At 59.3% G+C, this 18,345-nt stretch overlaps 1 protein-coding gene across 1 annotated transcript in view; it reads right to left on the bottom strand.

Moving 5' to 3' along the window:
- Positions 1 to 18,345, bottom strand: part of NBEAL2 (neurobeachin like 2) — a 173,507-nt gene that overhangs the window by 35,205 nt on the left and 119,957 nt on the right. The window contains 13 exon segments of the mRNA XM_073334853.1: positions 246 to 405; positions 531 to 689; positions 1,664 to 1,817; positions 2,781 to 2,883; positions 3,099 to 3,258; positions 3,804 to 3,937; positions 4,135 to 4,306; positions 5,795 to 5,887; positions 7,693 to 7,775; positions 8,596 to 8,923; positions 10,978 to 11,097; positions 14,108 to 14,240; positions 16,636 to 17,216. Of these exon segments, the coding sequence (XP_073190954.1) occupies positions 246 to 405; positions 531 to 689; positions 1,664 to 1,817; positions 2,781 to 2,883; positions 3,099 to 3,258; positions 3,804 to 3,937; positions 4,135 to 4,306; positions 5,795 to 5,887; positions 7,693 to 7,775; positions 8,596 to 8,923; positions 10,978 to 11,097; positions 14,108 to 14,240; positions 16,636 to 17,216 (2,380 nt within the window).

Here is an 18,345-nt window from a genome sequence, read left to right as displayed (position 1 = left end):
GCAAGACCGGGCGTGGGACGCGGCCCCGCAGCGCACTGACCTAACGGACACTTCCCGGGCTACAGCACAGCCTGCCTCCCGTGGAGACCACCGGCTGCAGGCGGGTGATCCCAGGTCCGAAACGCATGGCTGACCCCTGGCTCCATAAATCCCAGGCTCTCTTTAGCAACACGCCCCCCAAGCCACGTGGCTCGCGCCTGGCTGGGTAACGCAGCAGGGCCACAGCCTCCAGGCAGGCGCCGTACCTGAGCCAAGGACCTGCTCCAGGAGACACCGGAAGAGCAGCATGGACACCGGGATGTCGTTCAGATACGATATGAGCCCTTGGTAGCCGATGTCCTTCAGCTTCAAGCGGTACTTGCTGCGCTCGTGGGCCTTCTCGTATTTCAGCATCTTGTACAGGACCTGCGGGAGGGTGAGCACCGGCCTTAGGGGAGGGGACCCACCACGGGCACTGGCCAGTGGCGGGGGCCTAGTGCTGGAGGCCAGGGGGACGCGGACAACGCCAGACTCCAGGACTCGCGTCTCACCTTGAAGACTCTCTCCCGTACTTCGTCTGAGAACTTCCTCTGGACGAGCAGCGAGAACAGGATCTCCACGTTCCCCGACTCAAAGAGGAAGGCGTAGAGCTGCTCCTGGGAGGCTGGTTCTTTCAGCAAGCCATGGATCACCTCCAGAACCCCACACACCTGCAATGGCCACGGACGCAGTTACACCCCTGGACGGAGATGGCCCGTGTACGCCGACTGGCCATCACCCCCAGACCCAGCAACCCTTCGGCCTGGCCTCAGGATACAGCCACGCCTCCCCGGCTCTCAGACGAGTGACTGGCAGGGATTCAGGTGGGATATTCATGGTAACGGGGGTTGCCGAAGGTGCTGTTATGGTTGGGAAAAACAGCTCCCGAGGGCTTGTCTACATGGACAGTTAAAGCAGGGCAAGCTGGGGTGTGAATCTACAGCACGTGCCTTTGCTGCGCGCTACCTAGCCACGAGGACCCTGCTGCTGTGCGCTAGAAGGGCCGTGGTGCGCCCGGATCTCAGCTTGCGAACCACAGCAGGTCTGAGCGCACAACAGACCCGCTAGTGCACGGCAGCTGGGTCCGCACGGACGCTTGGTAGCGCGCTGTACGTTCCCGCCCCAGCTTGCCGCGCACTAACTGGCAGGTGAGACAAAGCCCTTAGCCAGTCAGCTCCCTGTGCGTCCCCATGTCCTACAGATTATCACTCACCACCACACAGTTTTACCCAGGGCCAGCCCCGCTGCAGCCGAGCGAGCTGGGTTAGGGATCTTCCTTGGGGACATCACTAAGGACACAGCCTGGCTTCCAGACCCCAGGTTGCAGGGCTGGATCAAGCACAAATACACAGAGTCCTCCCGAGCACCACGCCGTCACTCCGCTGACTCCAGGTGCTGTGCAAGCCCATAGTAAGAGAGTCCCTGCCCAGGAGAGCTTGCAGTCTGAACAGGCAGGACGAAGAAAGGATCGCTCCCCCCCTTTTAAAGATGGGAAATGGAAGCCCAGAGAAACGAAGAGTCATCCGGGGATGTCTGTGGCAAGGCCAGGCAATGAACTTAGCACCCCCGAGTTCCAATTCTGCACCTTAACCACAAGGCGCTGCCCCTAGTGGTACCCCTCCCCACACCGACTGCCCCACCACACCTGGTGTTCATCATGCACCGCAGCCAGGTAGTTCAGGACGCTTTGCATCTCGTCGGCAGAGAAGCTCTTGCTGAGGAAATCCTTCACCAGGCTGAACAGGGACATCTGCACCGTCTTCACGTCGTCCGTGGGAATCGGCTTCTCCTTATGAGTGCTGCGAGGGGAAAAGGGCGGGATCTTTGCACCAAGGGCATCCGACGGCGTGGCCCGGATGCAGAAACGGGGGAGAACAGCATTCCTCAGCCTCCCCTGGCTTCGCTTTATACTGCCACCCCTGACAGGGCTCCAGCCCCCCTCGCCCCCAACGGCGGCAGGCATGGTCCCTGATCCCAGAGCTGCCCAGCGGGGCGTGCAGGACAGGAACTCTCAGGCTGCAGGAATCCAAGAGCCGTAGGGCGAACTGGGGGAGGGGACGGAGCGAGAATCGCAGCGTCCAGGGGGACTCCGAAAGCAGCAGCAGAACTGGCAAGAACGGGGCAAAGCAGCCCCACCAGGGAGTCAGTTCTACTCCAGCCTTGAGAAGCGCCCACAGAACAGCCTGCCATGGGCAGCGGGTATCGAAGGGCAGGGGAGGTTAAGCCTCCCCTAACCCAGGTGTGACCCCGCTCACGCTCTGCCCCGAGGCCCCGCCCATGCTCCCCATCTCCCCTGAAGCCGGCGGGGGCTCTGCTCCAGCTGGAGGTCAGGGGTGGCGGGGCGGCCGGGGCCTCAGGGCAGAGCGTGAGCTAGAGGAAGCAGGGGGTGAGGGGGCGGCAGGCACTTGGGGTTCTGGCGGGTGGGTGGGGGCCTCAAGAGGAAGAGGCGGGGCAGCAGGCTAGCCTCACCGACCTTGGGGGGGGGTTACCTGCTGCCCATGTTTCCCCCCCCCCCCCATGCCTCCACTGGCGTGTGGAAGCTCCTTGGACAAGGGAAAAGAAATGGACGGGCCCTGGGCAGAGCAGGCTGGAGAGAACATCGTCTCAGACCGCCTGGAGCCAAGGAACTGGTTCAGCTTTCCCATGGGCTGCCCCAGGACATCCCCTCTTCTCCAGGCACTGAAGGGTTAAAGCAGCTCAACCAACACACCGGGACAAACAGGGGCAAGCTGGAAGCCGGGAGCCAGCCTTTAACTACTCACCCGTAGTACGTCCGAATGGAGTCCAGGATGTATTGGACCCCGTATTTCTTGCGGCTCCTCTGCTTGTGGTCCTTGATGGTGCTCGATAAATGCTGAATGTGACCTGCAGACATTGGGGAAAGAGAGGGGGAGAGCAGACACATCCAGAAGATTAAGTACGTACTCGTATTTCCCAAGCAGAGACAGTCGGGACATGGAGCAAGCTCTCGGCCAAACCACCCTGGCCAGGAGGCTGCTGATCCTGACCCACACAGGGGGAAGCCGTGAGCTGCCAAGGCCCGCCCCAGCTGGGAAGCAGACCCCCAGATCCCCCCTTACTTAGCCGGACAGCGAAGTCACTCTTGCTCCAGATGCGGAAGTCGAAGAGCAGGAACTGGTACAGGAGGTGTAGCAGGAAGCTGTGGCCCTCGGCAGCCACCTGCTCCATCAGGGACTGCAACGCCACCAGCACGTTCATGTCCATCATGAGGCTGGAGACCTGACAAAGTGCAAAGCAGTGCGAGCTGGGTGGGTGGCCATCCAGCAGCCGCAGGGCATTCTGGGACTTACGAGTCATGTGACCCACACACAACAAAAGACTGGCAGACGTTTTCCTAAGCCAGAGAGGGGGCTTGAAGGTAGCAGAGGACTTGCCATTTCGGGTGGTGAGAGAGAAGGAGAGAATAAACTCTTAACCATGAGGGGTAAAAGGGATACGTGTTTGGGTGTCCCCACAACATGTATAAAATACTCTTTATTTCTCCAACTCCTCTGCGATCACGCCATCAGTATGCTCCAGAGTCAACGCCCTAGCGAAAACAAGTGGGAGCAGAGGTCACCCATCATAGCTTGTTCCAGCTGGGTTGCAGCCAGCACTGCTGGCATTACGTGTATTCCCCGATTGGACGTTCCCCTTTGCAGGCACATGCAGTGGCCCAGCTGCTGGCTTTAATGCACCATGTGTTAGGCCCTGGGCTCAGCACCGCCTTGTTTAGCTCCCTAGGTGACCTAGGCTCTGACCGGCTGGCCCTGGAAGTCTCTTACCTTCTGCAGCAGAGCTCCAATGATTGCCGGCCCGTGGCACTGCACCAGGCTCTCCTGGTTCACGGGGTGATGCTGGATAAAGTTCTTGACCAGCAGCAGAAATGCAGCCACGCCATTATTCTCCAGTCTGCCCTCTGCAGGAGGGGACGAGAAGGGTCAGCCAGGGACCAGCTCTTATTGCCAAGGGGGGGAGTGGGGCTGGCTGCCCAAGGGACAGGTAGGTACATGGCCCAGGCGAATTTCAGGGCTCCAGCGGCATGTGGAGGAGCTGGTCTCCCGCTGCCCCCCTCCCATGCTTTCCCAGCAATAGCCAGGCCGATGCTGCGCTCACCGGAGGACTTGCTCAGGGGGATGAGCATGCCTTGGCGACTCCGCGAGGACGTCAGCTCTGGCCCAACCAGGTCGTGGGTTTCCTGGCTGTCCTCCGATTCTTTTCTCTCGGCCGCCACTTGGTCCAGCAATGGGAGGAGCACCCCCATCCCGCCAACACAGTTCACAACGTCCTACAGGAGGAGAGAGAGATACAGGGCCCTGGCTGATCCACCGAGACCGGCAGGGAGCTTCCGTCCTCGCCAGCCCCTGCCCTGCCCGCGCTGATGCTGCCTCTTACAGGGCAGTGCTCAGGTAAGTAACATGCAAGACTCTGGCGAGTTACCAGCCAGAGACACCCTCCAGCCCAAGCCAGCTCAGGCCAGGAGACTGCCCCTAGGAGTCAGCAAGAGAGCCAGCCGCCGCTTCCCAGAGCCAGAACCCAACAGCCAGCCAGGGGAACAATCACAACAGGAACAAGCGTTTAGCAGTGCAACAAAACCATCCGGGTGTGTGCGCGTCTCAGCAGCTGTGCCTGACTCCTCGTCAGCAACACCAGTTTAACTCTATTGACCTCAGGGGGGCTACTCCTTTGTAGAAGAGAATAAGGCCCACTGAATCTAAACGGTCTAGAGGACTGAAAGCTTAAGTTAGCACCAGGGTCTTAAAAGCAAATAAACTGGTCTCTGCCTCCTCTGGGCAACTGGTCTCAAAACGCTGCCAGGCTGATTGTTGTCCTAGAGCAGCGTTTGATTAGCCGCCGTGTGTGTGCGAGTCGCACAGCGAGACCGTGGACCGTATGCTGTGGGCCGCGACGTTATCGGGGGCACCCTGGACAGCACAAGACTGCCAGTGTTTTGCAATCCTGACACGGGAGCCTGGGATGCAGGGTTCAAGTGTTCCTCCAGTGCGTCAATATCTTGGTAGTGGGTTGAGAGAAGAGCAAGGAAAATGATCTGGGAGCTGAAGGGACTATGGGGTACAAATAATTATTGCTCAGCCAAGCTCAGTGTAAGGGGGTAATGGGGCAAGGGGAACCCTATGGGTGGGAGTGTCAGAGAGGAATGATCCAAGGGCCATGCAGGGAGAGAAGCTAGGAGCGAATGGGATGGCATTAAGAAAAGTGCCAGGAAAGTCTCCCTGGCAGTGAAATGTAACTGAAGAATAGCCTCTTTAGCCTCAGTGCAGGAGATCCTTCTTAGCAGACCCACCCCCACACTCTTATGCGTTCTGTAGCATAGGAGCCGACTTCCTCTGTTCCCAGGGGGATGCTCGACCCCCCCCCATTCTTTCCCCCCAAACCCCCACGTCTGCTCTGCCACTTCCTGCCCCCACTCCTTCCCCTCCTCCCCCAACGCCTCCTGCACGCCGCCCAACAGCTGAGCGTGGCAGGTGCTGGGATAGGGGGAGGAGCTGATTGGCAAGGCTGCCAGTGGGTGCTCTGGGGCAGGAGCACCCATGGAGTCGGTGCCTATGTCCCATAGGGAAGGAGATGAACTGGGTGATCGAACCCATGCGATTGACAACGTGAGGATGCACTGATCCCAGTTTAGTGCGGTAGGAAGCCGCAGTTCCTGGATTGCTTGGCTACCCGAGACCACATTTCCCACTGAGTCCCAACCTCGCTGGCCCAGTGCCCACCAACTCCAAGAGGCAGGAGAGACCAAGAGGCAGAACCGTACCTTGATATCCCAGTTCACCACTTTGTGTCCGGTCAGCCTCCCGTCAAAACCACGGTTTGGAGACAGGTCCAGGCAGATGTTATTTTTACAGGCCTACAATGGTGCAAGCAAATGACACGGCTTTAGCACATACTATGGCCATGCCAACAGGTGCAACACACACATGCTCCCTGTCCTGGCATAAGCCATCGCCCTTGACAGCCCTACACAAGGGGAGAGAAGGAGAGGAAAGGTGGCCTTGGGGTTTGGGCTGGGACTCCAGAGAGCCAGCGTCCTCAGCTCCGCCACAAACTTCCTGCGTGACCTTGGGCAAGTCCCTTGATCTCTCCAAGCCTGTGTAAAACAGGGATAACTACTTCGTCTGGTCTGTTTAGATTGGAAGCTCCTCAAGGCAGGGGCTGTATCAGCGAGCACACCTATGGAAAACACCATGTACCCAGGAGAACCAAGAGTGGGGGTCCCGTCTGCGTAATCCTTGTCATCAGGAGTCAGAGTGGCTGCTACAGAGATCTAGTTAAAGGAAAGGCTTCCCAGCTGGGCAAAGCACTGCTCCATGGGAGAGCCCGACTGATATCCCAAGCCTCATGTCTTACTCCCCAGGCAGTTCTGGAGGAGCAGTGCGCTCAGCTCTGGGCAGGGGACTCACGACGCTGAACGGTTCAAACTTGTGTGTGTTGTCTTGCTAGAATATGGTGCAGCACAAACTCTGCTTCACCGACCCACGTGGATCGTAAAAGCCAGGTCCCACCACACAGTGGAACCCATCATCCCCCGGCCCGGAGGGGTTCACAGCCCCAAGATGACAGCAGATCGAAATCTAAACCAAACCCTTCCTCTGCAGTGAAGCCCAGTGGGCGTGACCCATCGGATGACAGCCCAAGAGCTTTAGCACAAAGAACAGCTCCACCGTCTTGGCCTTCGCACCCACAGGAAAGCCCTTGTTACAAACAGCAACCTCAAACAGTCACAGAGTCACTTGTGCTGAACTTGCAGCCCTGGGAAGGCAGTTACTTTGGCAGCCCATGGCATGTGATTTAACTCTACCCTCCACACACACCGGGGGAGGAAGGATCTAGCCCCTGAAGGGCTGCGTGTTTACTACAGGAAACATAAGACAGACAATACTGGGTCAGATCAAAGGTCCATCTAGCCCAGTATCCTGTCTTCTGACAGTGGCCAGTGCCAGGTGCCCCAGAGGGAATGAACAGAACAGGTCATCATCAAGCGATCCATCCCCTGTCGCCCATTCCCAGCTTCTGGCAAACAGAGGCTAGGGACAGCATCTCTGCCCATCCTGGTGAATAACCATTGATGGATCTATCCTCCAGGAACTTATCTAGTTCCTTTTTGAACCCTGGTATAGTCTTGGCCTTCACAACATCCTCTGGCAAGGAGTTCCGCAGGTTGACTGTGATGTCTCCCCACACCCAGAGGCTCCCGGCATGCGGGGCTCTTCTGAGCTGCGGGCCGAGCAGGCGTGCGGGGTTAGGATCCGTTTTGGCTGCTGTATGGCATTCCTTTTCTGCCACAACTGCAGAGCAGCACCCGGCCAGACTGAAGGATTTACCATCCCCTAATGAGGAAGGTCCCAGAGCTGTTTAAAGCACTTGCCACCATGGGCCAGCCCAGCCCAGGACACTGGTAATTCCATACAGAGCTAGTCACCCCGCTGCAGTGCGCCCCTCATCTCTGCACGCCCATTATCCACGTACCGTTCCAGCTCCACCCACAAACTCCCAGCCCCTTTGGAGAGCTGGCCAGTGTTCAATGGAGCGCGCTCTCCGAGCCCTCTGAGCACGGCCCAGCGAACCCCCAGCAGCACCGGCCGTGCCAATCCCTCGAGATGGGGCCGGCAGGGACCGAACCGCAGAGAGGTGCCCAGGAAGGTCGCTCCTTACCTGGGGCGTGTAGTAGAGGAGCAGCTTGCTGCTGAGCTCCAGGAAGTCGCCTTCTGGCTTGAGTGGTGATGTAACGTTTGGTCCTGCGGGCGGGAGGGAACGGAGAGTGGGGTGAGCGAGCGACAGGCACCCCATTGCCGGGCTGGCCCAGAGAGCCGAGCACGTGCTTCCCCCTGGGGCTGACCCTACTGGTCAACGAGTGCAGAGATCAGTACAGCTATCCCTGGTCTGACCCCCGTGGGCCTAGCCCCTGTGCAAGAGCGACCTGCCCCCTTCTCCCTCCCAGCACGGGTCCCTGCCAGGGCAGCCTCTACCAAGAGTGCCCAGTGCCCTCCCAAGCCAGGGGAGCGGTGCACTCGGCACGGTGGGGCTTCACACCCTGCTAGCGCACACTCTGGGGATAGGGAGCGTGGGGGCCCATCCAGGCTATGGAAATCCATCCTGCAGCAGGACCCATCTGGTTAAACACCCTGTTCGGCCCTGCGGCCCAGACCGCGTTATCGGTGCTCTGGAATCACTGCGCAGCTGGGACTCTCTGTGCACCGGTGGGGTGTGGGTGGGGCGCCGCCATCCCCAGCCACGCTGCCGGGAGCGGGGAGGCAGCTCCCACAAATTCCTCAGCACGTTCCCGGCCCCGCCGGGACTCAGGGTCGGAATCCACCAGCAGCGACTTGTGTCAGACAGCTAGCACTGCTCTGAGCCCTGCAGGGCCGAGGCCTCCGAGAGATCCCTACTGCCCCTCTTCCTCCTGCTTCACCCCCCTACAAAAACCCCCCTGCAGCAGGGGAACAGCCTTCCGGGCCGTCCCCAGAGCTGCACGAGGGATACCACGCCTCAGACCGGCTCACTGAGCGAGGAGAGGCACCCAAGGGGGAGATTCTCCCTTTGAGACCCAGAACCTACCTGAGGAGAAAAGTGCTTTGACCTGGGTCTGCTGGAGGGCTTCACAGAAGATGGACACCGACCCCAGGTGCCCTTCAAGGGACGTAGGGGTCCCCCACTCCGTGTCCTGACTCCCTGCTACGGTTGTAGACACCTGGCCTTCTCTGGGGGGCTGAGCGGCCCCGGGAGTCCAGGAGTGCGTGGCCAACGAGGCAGGGAAGGATTGGGAGCGGCTGAGGGAGGGGTGAGAGGGGAAGGCTGGCTCCGGCGAGTGGGAAGGCGAGGGGTAGACTGTGGAGGTGGTTGTCGTCCGGTGGCCGGCAGAGCCGATGCAACACGAGGTGAACGACTGAAAAGAGAGAGAGGGAACAATTGCACGGAGCCCAGGAGAGGAGGGTAACGTGGCTCCTCCAGTGCCCCCTCCCCCCCAGGCCCTTTGACTTGTATTTAGACTGAAAGCTCGTCAGGGCAGGGGCTGTCTCTTACGCGCCTTTGTACAGCGCCGAGCACACTGGGGTCCTGTCCTCGGTTAGGGTCTCCCGGTGCTGCCGCAACGCGAGCAGGAAGTGTCATGTTCCCAGAGACCAGAGCGGCAGGTGGCTGCCGACTTCTCCTTTCTGTAGCCACCGTGATCAAGCCCTCCTCCTCCACCCAAAGATGTGGGACTAGGACCTGCCCTCCACCACCGGCCCCTGTAAAGACCGGATTGGGCAGCGCACGATGGGAAAGGAGGCTCCTGGGTCTCCCCTCAGCAGCCAGGGGTTGCTGTCGAGCCGGAGCAGCCTCCCAATACTGAACGGTGATGGGGTCTCTGGGAGTTGGTCTATGGCCTAACGTTATGGCTCAGATACCAGAATCCAAGGCAGCAGAGATGAACGAGACTATTACCGTAGGACCCACCCAATCCATCTCCCTCGGGTCAAAGGAGGTGCCGCTGTGGTGTTCTTACCTCTTCCAGTTCTCAGTCACCTAGACAATGAGCCGGGGAGAACCCTGGCCCAAGGCAGCATTTCCGTGTTTAACACACTGGCTGGGAGATGCCCTGGGTTTTAGACCCTGGCCCTGCCAGCTGCTCCATGCAGAGGGACCCCGATGCTCATAGGGAGCCCCATCATCATCCGCCGATGAGCAGCCACTCATGGGGCAGAGCCTGGCTCAGCACGCTGGCTGCCCAGCGCCTCCCTCATCCTGTTCAGCAGCCGGGCTGCAGGAAGCCCGACTCCAGAACTGCACTGGCGGTCCCTTGCCCAGGAGATCCAGGGACAGTCTGGAGGCTGCTGTCGGAAGGACCCGCGGAGTGCAGAGGAAACCACGCCCTGTGCCGACCGGTACGCCCAAGCCTCTCTGCCCACGCCCTGCGCTCCGAGGCCGGCACGGCTATTGCGGCACCACCGTTGCATTCGACACGAGGACATCTGCCCGGTGAGATTCGACTACAGGCTGCTGCTCAAATCCCCCAGCGATTCACACCATGGATGCCCTAGGCACCCCGAAGACCATACACAGCGCTCCTCACCAGCCAGGCTCTGAACTGCGCTGGTTACCCAGGAAGGGGTTAAACCCAAAGCAGGGAGAGGAGCAGGCCAATGGGGAAAGCCAGCTGGTAGCCGGGTTGAGCCCCTCAAACTCCGAGGGTGGCAAGGCGGCTCAGAAGACAGCATGACCGGCCATGCAGGGCGGATGGGCACCTCTCCCCGCGCCATGGGAAGAGACGTGAGGGTGCCCAGGAAGGAGCAACCTCCTGCGTAGAGTTGGGATCAGGCCCTTCCCCCCGAGGGTTTCCTTTATAACCGAGAGCATCCGAGGGGAGTGTTCTCTTGACGCACATCCGCCCAGCCTCTCCTGGGCATGGTTGCTCCCCACCGGCAGGAGGTGGGGCTCCATGGCCTGGCATCACTTCATCCAAGATGTCCCCCCCTGCCACTGCCCACCTGCAGATTCTCAAGTCAGGCCCTTCAGATCTGACCTTTACCTGACACGCCTCCCCCAACCCCCGCTTGATCTTTCTCTCTCACCCTCCCCCTTCCATCCTGACGGGGATGAAACCACTCAGCCTGGTCTCAGTTCAGCCCAGCGCTTACTCCAAGTTCAGCCCATGCTTCGGAGCCCTGTCCTAAGCAAGGATGCTTTGCTGAATTGGGCTCAAGTAACCTTCCTCAGCCCTGGCACCCTCAAAAGCATGAGAGCAGAGTTGCTCTCCCCCACGACCTGCACGTCGCTGTACAGGGGAAGGGCCAGAGGAGAAGGGAACTAAAGAAGTCAGCAATGGAAAGCTGTGGGGGGGCGGCAGGACAGAGCGTGATCTGTCTGGGTCACCTAGGAGGCGAGGGGCCTGGCCCAGGAGAGCAGGGAGGGGAAGGATGGGAACAAGGCAGTAGCACCCAGACGGTCCCCCCGCGTTACCTCATTGAGGGAGGGAAAGCGCAGCTGAGCCACCTGCCGCAGCTGCCCGTCTGTATAGATGTTGACCAGGTTCTGGCCGAAGGGCCGGCGGCCGGTGACATGGACGATGTCGATGCAGTGCTGGAGGAGAGAGCCGGGCAGGAGAGAGTCAGCGTCGGCTTCAACCCTGCCCCTTTACTGACTATACACAGCATGAGCCCAACGACCTGCAAGCACGAGCCCCAACTATGCTCCTTCCCCGCTTCCAAACGCCAGACACTCAGGCTTCCGGATCCCCTCCTCCCAGACTCTCCCCTGCCAGATCATCAAGGATCCCGCCGCCAGCTGCCCCCAACCCAAGCCATCTCCTCCCGGACTTGGGGGCAGCTCAGGACCCGAGAGGAGCCCAGATAACAGATCAATGGAGGTTCAGCGTCTCAAGGCTGCGGTGGACGTACGGGCAGCCTCCTCCGGGTGGAAGGCACCAGCGGCGTAAGCAAGACTCAGCAGTGCTGCTCCCCAGCGCCGCAGGGCAGGGGGTGAAACACACCGTACCCCACTGAAACTGCAGCAGAATGCCAGCCAGAGCCCGGGCCGGGGGGTGCGGGGAAGCACCTCTGCGCTCGGGAAAGGTGCAGTCGGAGCCATGATGGCTGCGGTCGGTCCAGCAGCACGGTGCCACCTCCATGCTGGGAGGCTGACTCAGTAGCGGCTCACGGGGAAGAACGCCACCTCCTGAATCCCCCGTGCGTTGCTCAAGCACCTAGGGCAGAGGTGGGCAAACGACGGCCCCTGGGCCACATCCGGCCCGCGGGACCCTCCTGCCCGGCCCCTGAGCTCCTGGCCCGTGAAGCTCGCCCCCCGCAGCCTCAGCTCACCGTGCCGCTGGCACAACACTCTGGCCGGGGTGGGGGGAGGAGGGGGGCTGCGTGGTCTTGCCGGGCAGCACAGTGGCAGAGCCCGGCCTGACCCGGTGCTCCATGCTGCGCGGTGGCATGGCTGACTCCAGCCGGGCGGTTCGGCTGTAGCACTCCAGGAAGCGCGCAAGGGGTAGGGGGGGTTGGATAGAGGGCAGGAGAGTTCGAGGGGGTGGTCAGGGGGTGGGGGTGTGGATAGGGAACAGGCAGGTTGAACGGGGGCAGGGGTCCCAGGGGGAAGTCAGGAAGGAGAGGGGGGATTGGATGGAGTGGCGGGGGGCGGTCAGCGGACAGAGAGAAGCGGTGGTTGGATGGAGCAGGAGTCCTGGGGGGGCCATCAGGAATGAGGGAGGGGGTTGGATGGGGGCAGTGGGGGGTAGTCAGGGGCGAGGGGTCCAGGATCGGTCAGGGGACAGGGAGCAAGGGGTGGTGGATGGGACAGGAGTCCCGGGGGGGGGCGCGGGGGGCGTGAGGGGGCAAGAAGTGTGTGTGGGGTCAGATAGGGATTGGGCCATGCCTGGCTGTTTGGGGAGGCACAGCCTCCCCTAACCGGCCCTCCATATAATTTTGGAAACCCGATGTGGCTCTCGGGCCGAAAAGTTTGCCCACCCCTGACCTCGGGGCTCTCCAAAAAGGTCTCCCAGGCAAGCGCTGGTACGGCTCCACCCCGAGCAGCTTGGGGGAGCCTGTCAGAGACACGCTCGCAGCCCAAGTACGTACAGCTGCAGTGGGAGCAGTAACAGGGATGCTGCACTGAACAGCCAGCGGCTCGTTTTCAAGGCAGACCGGACACTGCAGCAGTGCTTAGCAAACGTCTGTCCGAAATAGTGTAACCCACACACCTGCTGGGTGCGGTGTTCTGTCCCAGGTAGTGGCACCCACACCACACAGAGATATTAATGAGTTTGCTCTACAGCCTTCGTTAAGAGCCAGTCGGCTTTTAGCCCATGCGGTAGAGGCTCATGCACTAAGCTCCAGAGGGCCCAGGTTCGATCCCGCCCGCCGAAGCCTGGGGTCTGCCGGCGTTACACCAGGATGTGTCTGCAGGTCTCAGAGCTTTCAGTGAAGGCACTGGGAGTCAGATCCTAAGAATGACCATACCAGGCCCAACTGATAGTCCCTCTAGTCCAGTATCCCATCCCAGAGCTTCAGGGGGAGCGTACAGAACAGGGCAATTTTGGAGAGATCCATCTCTGCCTTCCCCTCCCAGCTTCTGGCAGTCAGAGGTTTAGGGTCACCCCGAGCATGGTTCTGCTTCCCTGACCAGCTTGGCTGGACCCTATAATCCACGGATTTCTCCAGTTTTGTGGTGAACCCAGTTATGAACCTTCCCCTCTGTGACCGTCAGCAAGTTACTTCACCTCTGAGCCTTACTATCTCCTTGTATAGAGGGGAAACCAAGTCTGATCTACTGCCTTGAGTGAGGCACTAAAGAGACCCTGGACTACTGCTTCCTGAATTGCATGTTCCTGTTTGCTGCTGTCTCGCTCCACCTACAGACACCAGCCTGAGATATGGTCCGGTGGAGGGGGTACCGGCCCCAGGACACCTGGGTTCTATTCCTGGCTCTGCCACTGATCTCCTGAGTCGCCTTGGGCCAGTCACTTGCCCTCTGCTGCCCCTGCCACCCGGTGGCTGTTTGGACTGTAAGCTCTTTGTCTCTCAGTCCATGCATACGCAGCGCTTAGCACAACTGGGCCCTGATCTCCGCTGCGATTGCTAAGCGCGATCCTAGCAATTTGCATCCTGACCATCACGTTGTCTTCATACCAGGTGCTGCCCCCACGTTTAAATAGGTTGGCCTCAGTCTTTTGGGGGAGGGGAGGAGGATCCCCCCCAGTGACGAAAGGGCTCAGCGGAAACCCACTGCTGTAACTGCAGAGCAGAGGGTCACTGCACGACATGAACAGCCTGTAGATTCAGAACAGATGCAGGAAACGCTAGGGCACATGGGCAACGGGCAGAATTCTCTGGCACCTCCAGCACAGCCATTGCAGGGGCTAGGTTTAAAGTAGGCCGGACAATACCAATCAGATAGACCCAAGTCACACTTCGGGCTGTATGCTGACCCCACCCCCCTGTGGCCAAGTGAATTCGAGACGGTCACAAGCAAGATGAAGACTTGATGGACCAACTCATCAGGTAAGGCCAATGGAAGGGCATAGGGTCGCCAGAACAGAAGGCACGGGAATGAAAGGGGATGTCTCATCCCAGCGTAAAGCGACACTACTCACCCAGGCAGAATCGTTGAAGGTGAAGTCCGGGAGCGCCACCGTCATATACTCCTTCTTGGTGCACACTGCCACCACCAGCATCCCGTCGGCCGTGAAGAACGCCTCGAAGCCGGTGCCGCTGGCCGTGAAAAAGCTGCAGGGGGGAGTCACAAGGAGGAGGGAGGACCATGACTTCGGGGTTAGAAGCTGGCCCGAGGCCCTGGAGGCCAGAGGGAGAAAGTGGAAGGGAACAGCTGTGGGAGGTGTGTGAACGAACACACCGCTGGAAGTAAAAGCCTGGAGGACAGTCAAACCAGCAGAGAGAATGGTTGCAGACAGCTTGGGGTGGGAGGGTCGAGTGAATCACTGAAGGATGAAAAATCAGACAGATGGGGATGATCGGAATCAGACTAAGCTCACAGTAAAGCGAAGATGATCAAGATACAGAACAGGAAGGGAAGGAGAAAGACACCAGATGGGGTTCTTACATTCTCCTCGAGGAAGGCTACCTGCCGTGCTCAGAAGGGGATTTAAAGCACAAGTTCTCCCAGCCCTGGATGCAGGGGGAGCGACCGAGACCTGCTGGGCACCAGTCTAGCTTCCTTTGCGAAAAGCTGACGAGCATGGGCGTCGGGTGGAGACCCCTGCTGGAGAGGCTAGCCCCCGTCTCTGCCGCTTCCGCCCACGCCCTCCCCATGGTCGGTGCCCCGAGATCCCCTGCTGCCCCCCTCCCCGGCCCGTGGCAGGAGCCCCAAACCCCCCCACAGAGGAGCCCCAGGCTGGCCGAAGCTGCGCCACATCTCCCCTCCCCGGACCCAACCCGCCCCGGGTGAAAGCATCTGTTAGAAGATGCTTTTGATATGCCCCATGCAGGTTCCGGGGTGCCTGAAGAGGTGGCATGTGCCTCAGCTGTCCCAGAATCTGCACGGGGCATAATAAAGCAAAATCTTTGCCACCAAACTCCGCAACCGGGGGTCCCCTGGCCTATTGTACCCGCCGCCCATGCTGACCAGTACTCAAGGGGAAGTTTCTACGCCCAAGTGGGGTTTTACTTCACCCTGGGCTCTGAGAGTCAAGCTGGGTTCTTCTCATCCCGTGCATCACCACCAGTAATAAAGGATCAGCACTCCAAGTTAGAGCCGCGACCCTGTGGTCTTCAGATTCTGCCCAAAGCTGCACCGTGCATCCCTACTGTCAACGCTTGAGCTGCACAGGTGGGATGATTTCATAGAATATCAGGGTTGGAAGGGACCCCAGAAGGTCATCTAGTCCAACCCCCTGCTCGAAGCAGGACCAATTCCCAGTTAAATCATCCTAGCCAGGGCTTTGTCAAGCCTGACCTTAAAAACCTCTAAGGAAGGAGATTCTACCACCTCCCTAGGTAACCCATTCCAGTACTTCACCACCTTCCTACTGAAAAAGTCTTTCCTAATATCCAACCTAGACCTCCCCCACTGCAACTTGAGACCATTACTCCTCGTTCTGTCATCTGCTACCATTGAGAACAGTCTAGAGCCATCCTCTTTGGAACCCCCTTTCAGATAGTTGAAAGCAGCTATCAAATCCCCCCTCATTCTTCTCTTCTGCAGGCTAAACAATCCCAGCTCCCTCAGCCTCTCCTCATAACTCATGTGTTCCAGTCCCCTAATCATTTTTGTTGCCCTTCGCTGGACTCTCTCCAATTTATCCACATCCTTCTTGAAGTGTGGGGCCCAAAACTGGACACAGTACTCCAGATGAGGCCTCACCAATGTCGAATAGAGGGGAACGATCACGATTTAGTTGGTGTTGGTCCTGCTTTGAGCAGGGGGTTGGACTAGATGACCTCCTGAGGTCTCTTCCAACCCTAATCTTCTATGATTCTAAGAGGGGAAGGTTGGGGCAATCCTTCCTGGGAAGGGTTGGAAGGACTTGAGCCCGTAAGGTCCCATGAGGCTGATGGGTGACCTCTGGTAAGCTTAGCTGTGTGTGGTGGGGGGTGTTCTTGATTGTGTTCCATAAGTTTTCCTTGTCATGCTTTCACCTCAAGAATAAATGTGCTTGCTCGGAAAGGGCTGGGAACTTAGAGCTTCTGGCAATACACTGTTCATAGCCTGTTCAGGGATATCACAGTGTAGGAAGGGAGCTGTGCAGCCTGGAAAGACCCCGCTCAGGAGGGAGGGAGACATGGGTCTGTACCAAACGCGGTGATGGCTGAGGAGCCGGGAGCCGAGAAAGGGTACTCTTGCTAGACCACGAGAGGAAATACAGGTGCAGTTGTCCTGAATGGCGACAGTCACCGCTTGTCAACACAAACTGCCGTTTCTAGGCAAGATCCTACAATAAAGGAACCCAGCACTTCCACAAAGCGGACCACAGTAACAACTCAGTCGCCTAAATAATTCAAACTAGTCATATAAAGGTGAGAGACAACAGCCTTCCGTTCTTAAAACTGTGTTTGTTGGCTGGCTGCTTTCCAAACTCCAGGGATCTACAATGGGTTTCCCGTTCGCATGAAAGGAAGGGAAGGAGGCAGGTGGACACAGCCCACTCCCCTCCACACGCCCTACCTGTATAGCTGTTTTCGCTTCAGCCTCGTAGGCAGATCCGGCAAGCCTTCGGGCTCCTCGTTCAGACAGACCCAGGCGTGGAAGGCAAAGCCACTCCCGGGCCATTTCTGGATGGCCGGCACCATAATTCCGGCCATGCTTGGCATCAGGTCGAAGTATTGCAGTGCCCTCTCAGACTGGTCCTTCCTCGCCATGCCAGACAGCGCCCGGATGACCAGAGTAGTATAAGGGTGGGGCCCCTTGCCAGGCTCAGTCCATAGCAGCCTGATGAGCTGGCGGAGCTCTTGCGGCCGGATGGAGAGGCTGCCTAGCACCTGCAGAAGGTAGATGAGGTTTTTGGAGCACTTCCGGTCCAGCTCCTGCTCAGCGCGCAGGGTGTCCAGGAGGCAGCTGACCATCCCTGCCTTGACGCAGGTCACGCGGCTTGGCAGGGAAGCGTCGCAGATCCTCTTCAGCCAGTCGGACAGGAACACCTGCAGGTCCCGTGACTTCAGCTCAGGGAGCCACGCGATGAGCATCAGCAACGGCTGCTCATTGCGGATGAGTCGGACGGGGAAGGCGCTGTGGTCTCCTTCTACTGCCTGGCGAGACAGAAGCCACAGGGTCATGTCCCTCGGCCGAAGGGCGCGCCAGCCACCTCCCCACTGCCCTCCGGCAGGGTCAGCACCCGGCCTGCTCTGCGCTCAGCCCACGGACGGGCCACCAGGCTCAGTGGCACCTGTGCTGCTGCAATGCATCATGGGGCATTCCAAACCATGGAGAACGCCAACCCACCACGCATGGCAGCATCTGCAGATGACTAGTGTGCTCCCAGTATACGGAGACGCATGCTAAAGGGGAGGACACGTGACCTCCCCCCCGAACACGTGTCTCCCCTGCCCAGTGACCCCTCCCGCAGCCCGGGGCCGTAATGCAATCCTTGTCCCATGTTACTTGCTGGGGGGGGGGGGGGGGCTCTCGGTCCTCCTCTCTCTGTGCTCCCCCGTGCAGGTTCTTCTGCCTCCCAGCCAGGCTCCCTCAGGCAGAAGCAGCTCCATCCCGCTCCCCTCCCAGCTGCCAGGGAGAAGCGCAGGGAGAGAAGGACAGAGCTCCTCTCCTGCCCCACTAATCTAGGGGGGCACTTGACACCCTCCCCGTGCTCCCCCACACGTCGCCTCTGGCGGTGTCTATGCACAACTCCACACAGACTGGCATGCGCAACACACCGAGGCTCAGCTGAGAACCAGCTGGGCATGAAGGTCACGTGCAGCCAGGGATGGGGTGGGAGGTGAGAGGGGCATACAAAGGTAAGGGGGCCGGGCCAGTGCAGGAGAGGGGTGTGAGGCTTCCACCAGCCCTAACTCATCACCAGCTGTGGAAACAACACCTTGCAATCCCAAACACCACCAGGGTAGGTGAGCTGCTCCGCCCACAGGACCCACGTCACTGACGTTCAGCATGTGGTTTGCCCCTGTCCGGAGGCTGGTTTATGAGCTAGCTACTGCTGCCCTGATACTGGAAGTTTGGCTCAGGCATTAAAAGGCCGTGAGTTTAGATCCAGAGGTCCTTGGTTCAGTCCCTGCACCCAAGCCAACGGGGGGCATCATTGCACTGTAGAGGGAATTCGATTATGGATGAATTCCCCCTCCCACTCACTGCGTGTGGAAATATTTTATCAGCCAGTTAAGACTTCTGGACAAGGCAACACCCAGACATGTGGCCTGGGTGCCA

This window comes from Lepidochelys kempii, chromosome 2 (assembly GCF_965140265.1).
Source record: "Lepidochelys kempii isolate rLepKem1 chromosome 2, rLepKem1.hap2, whole genome shotgun sequence".
Lineage (NCBI taxonomy): Eukaryota > Metazoa > Chordata > Testudines > Cheloniidae > Lepidochelys > Lepidochelys kempii.
Note: the sequence above shows the minus strand (reverse complement) of the source record. Positions and strands in the feature narration are given on the sequence as shown.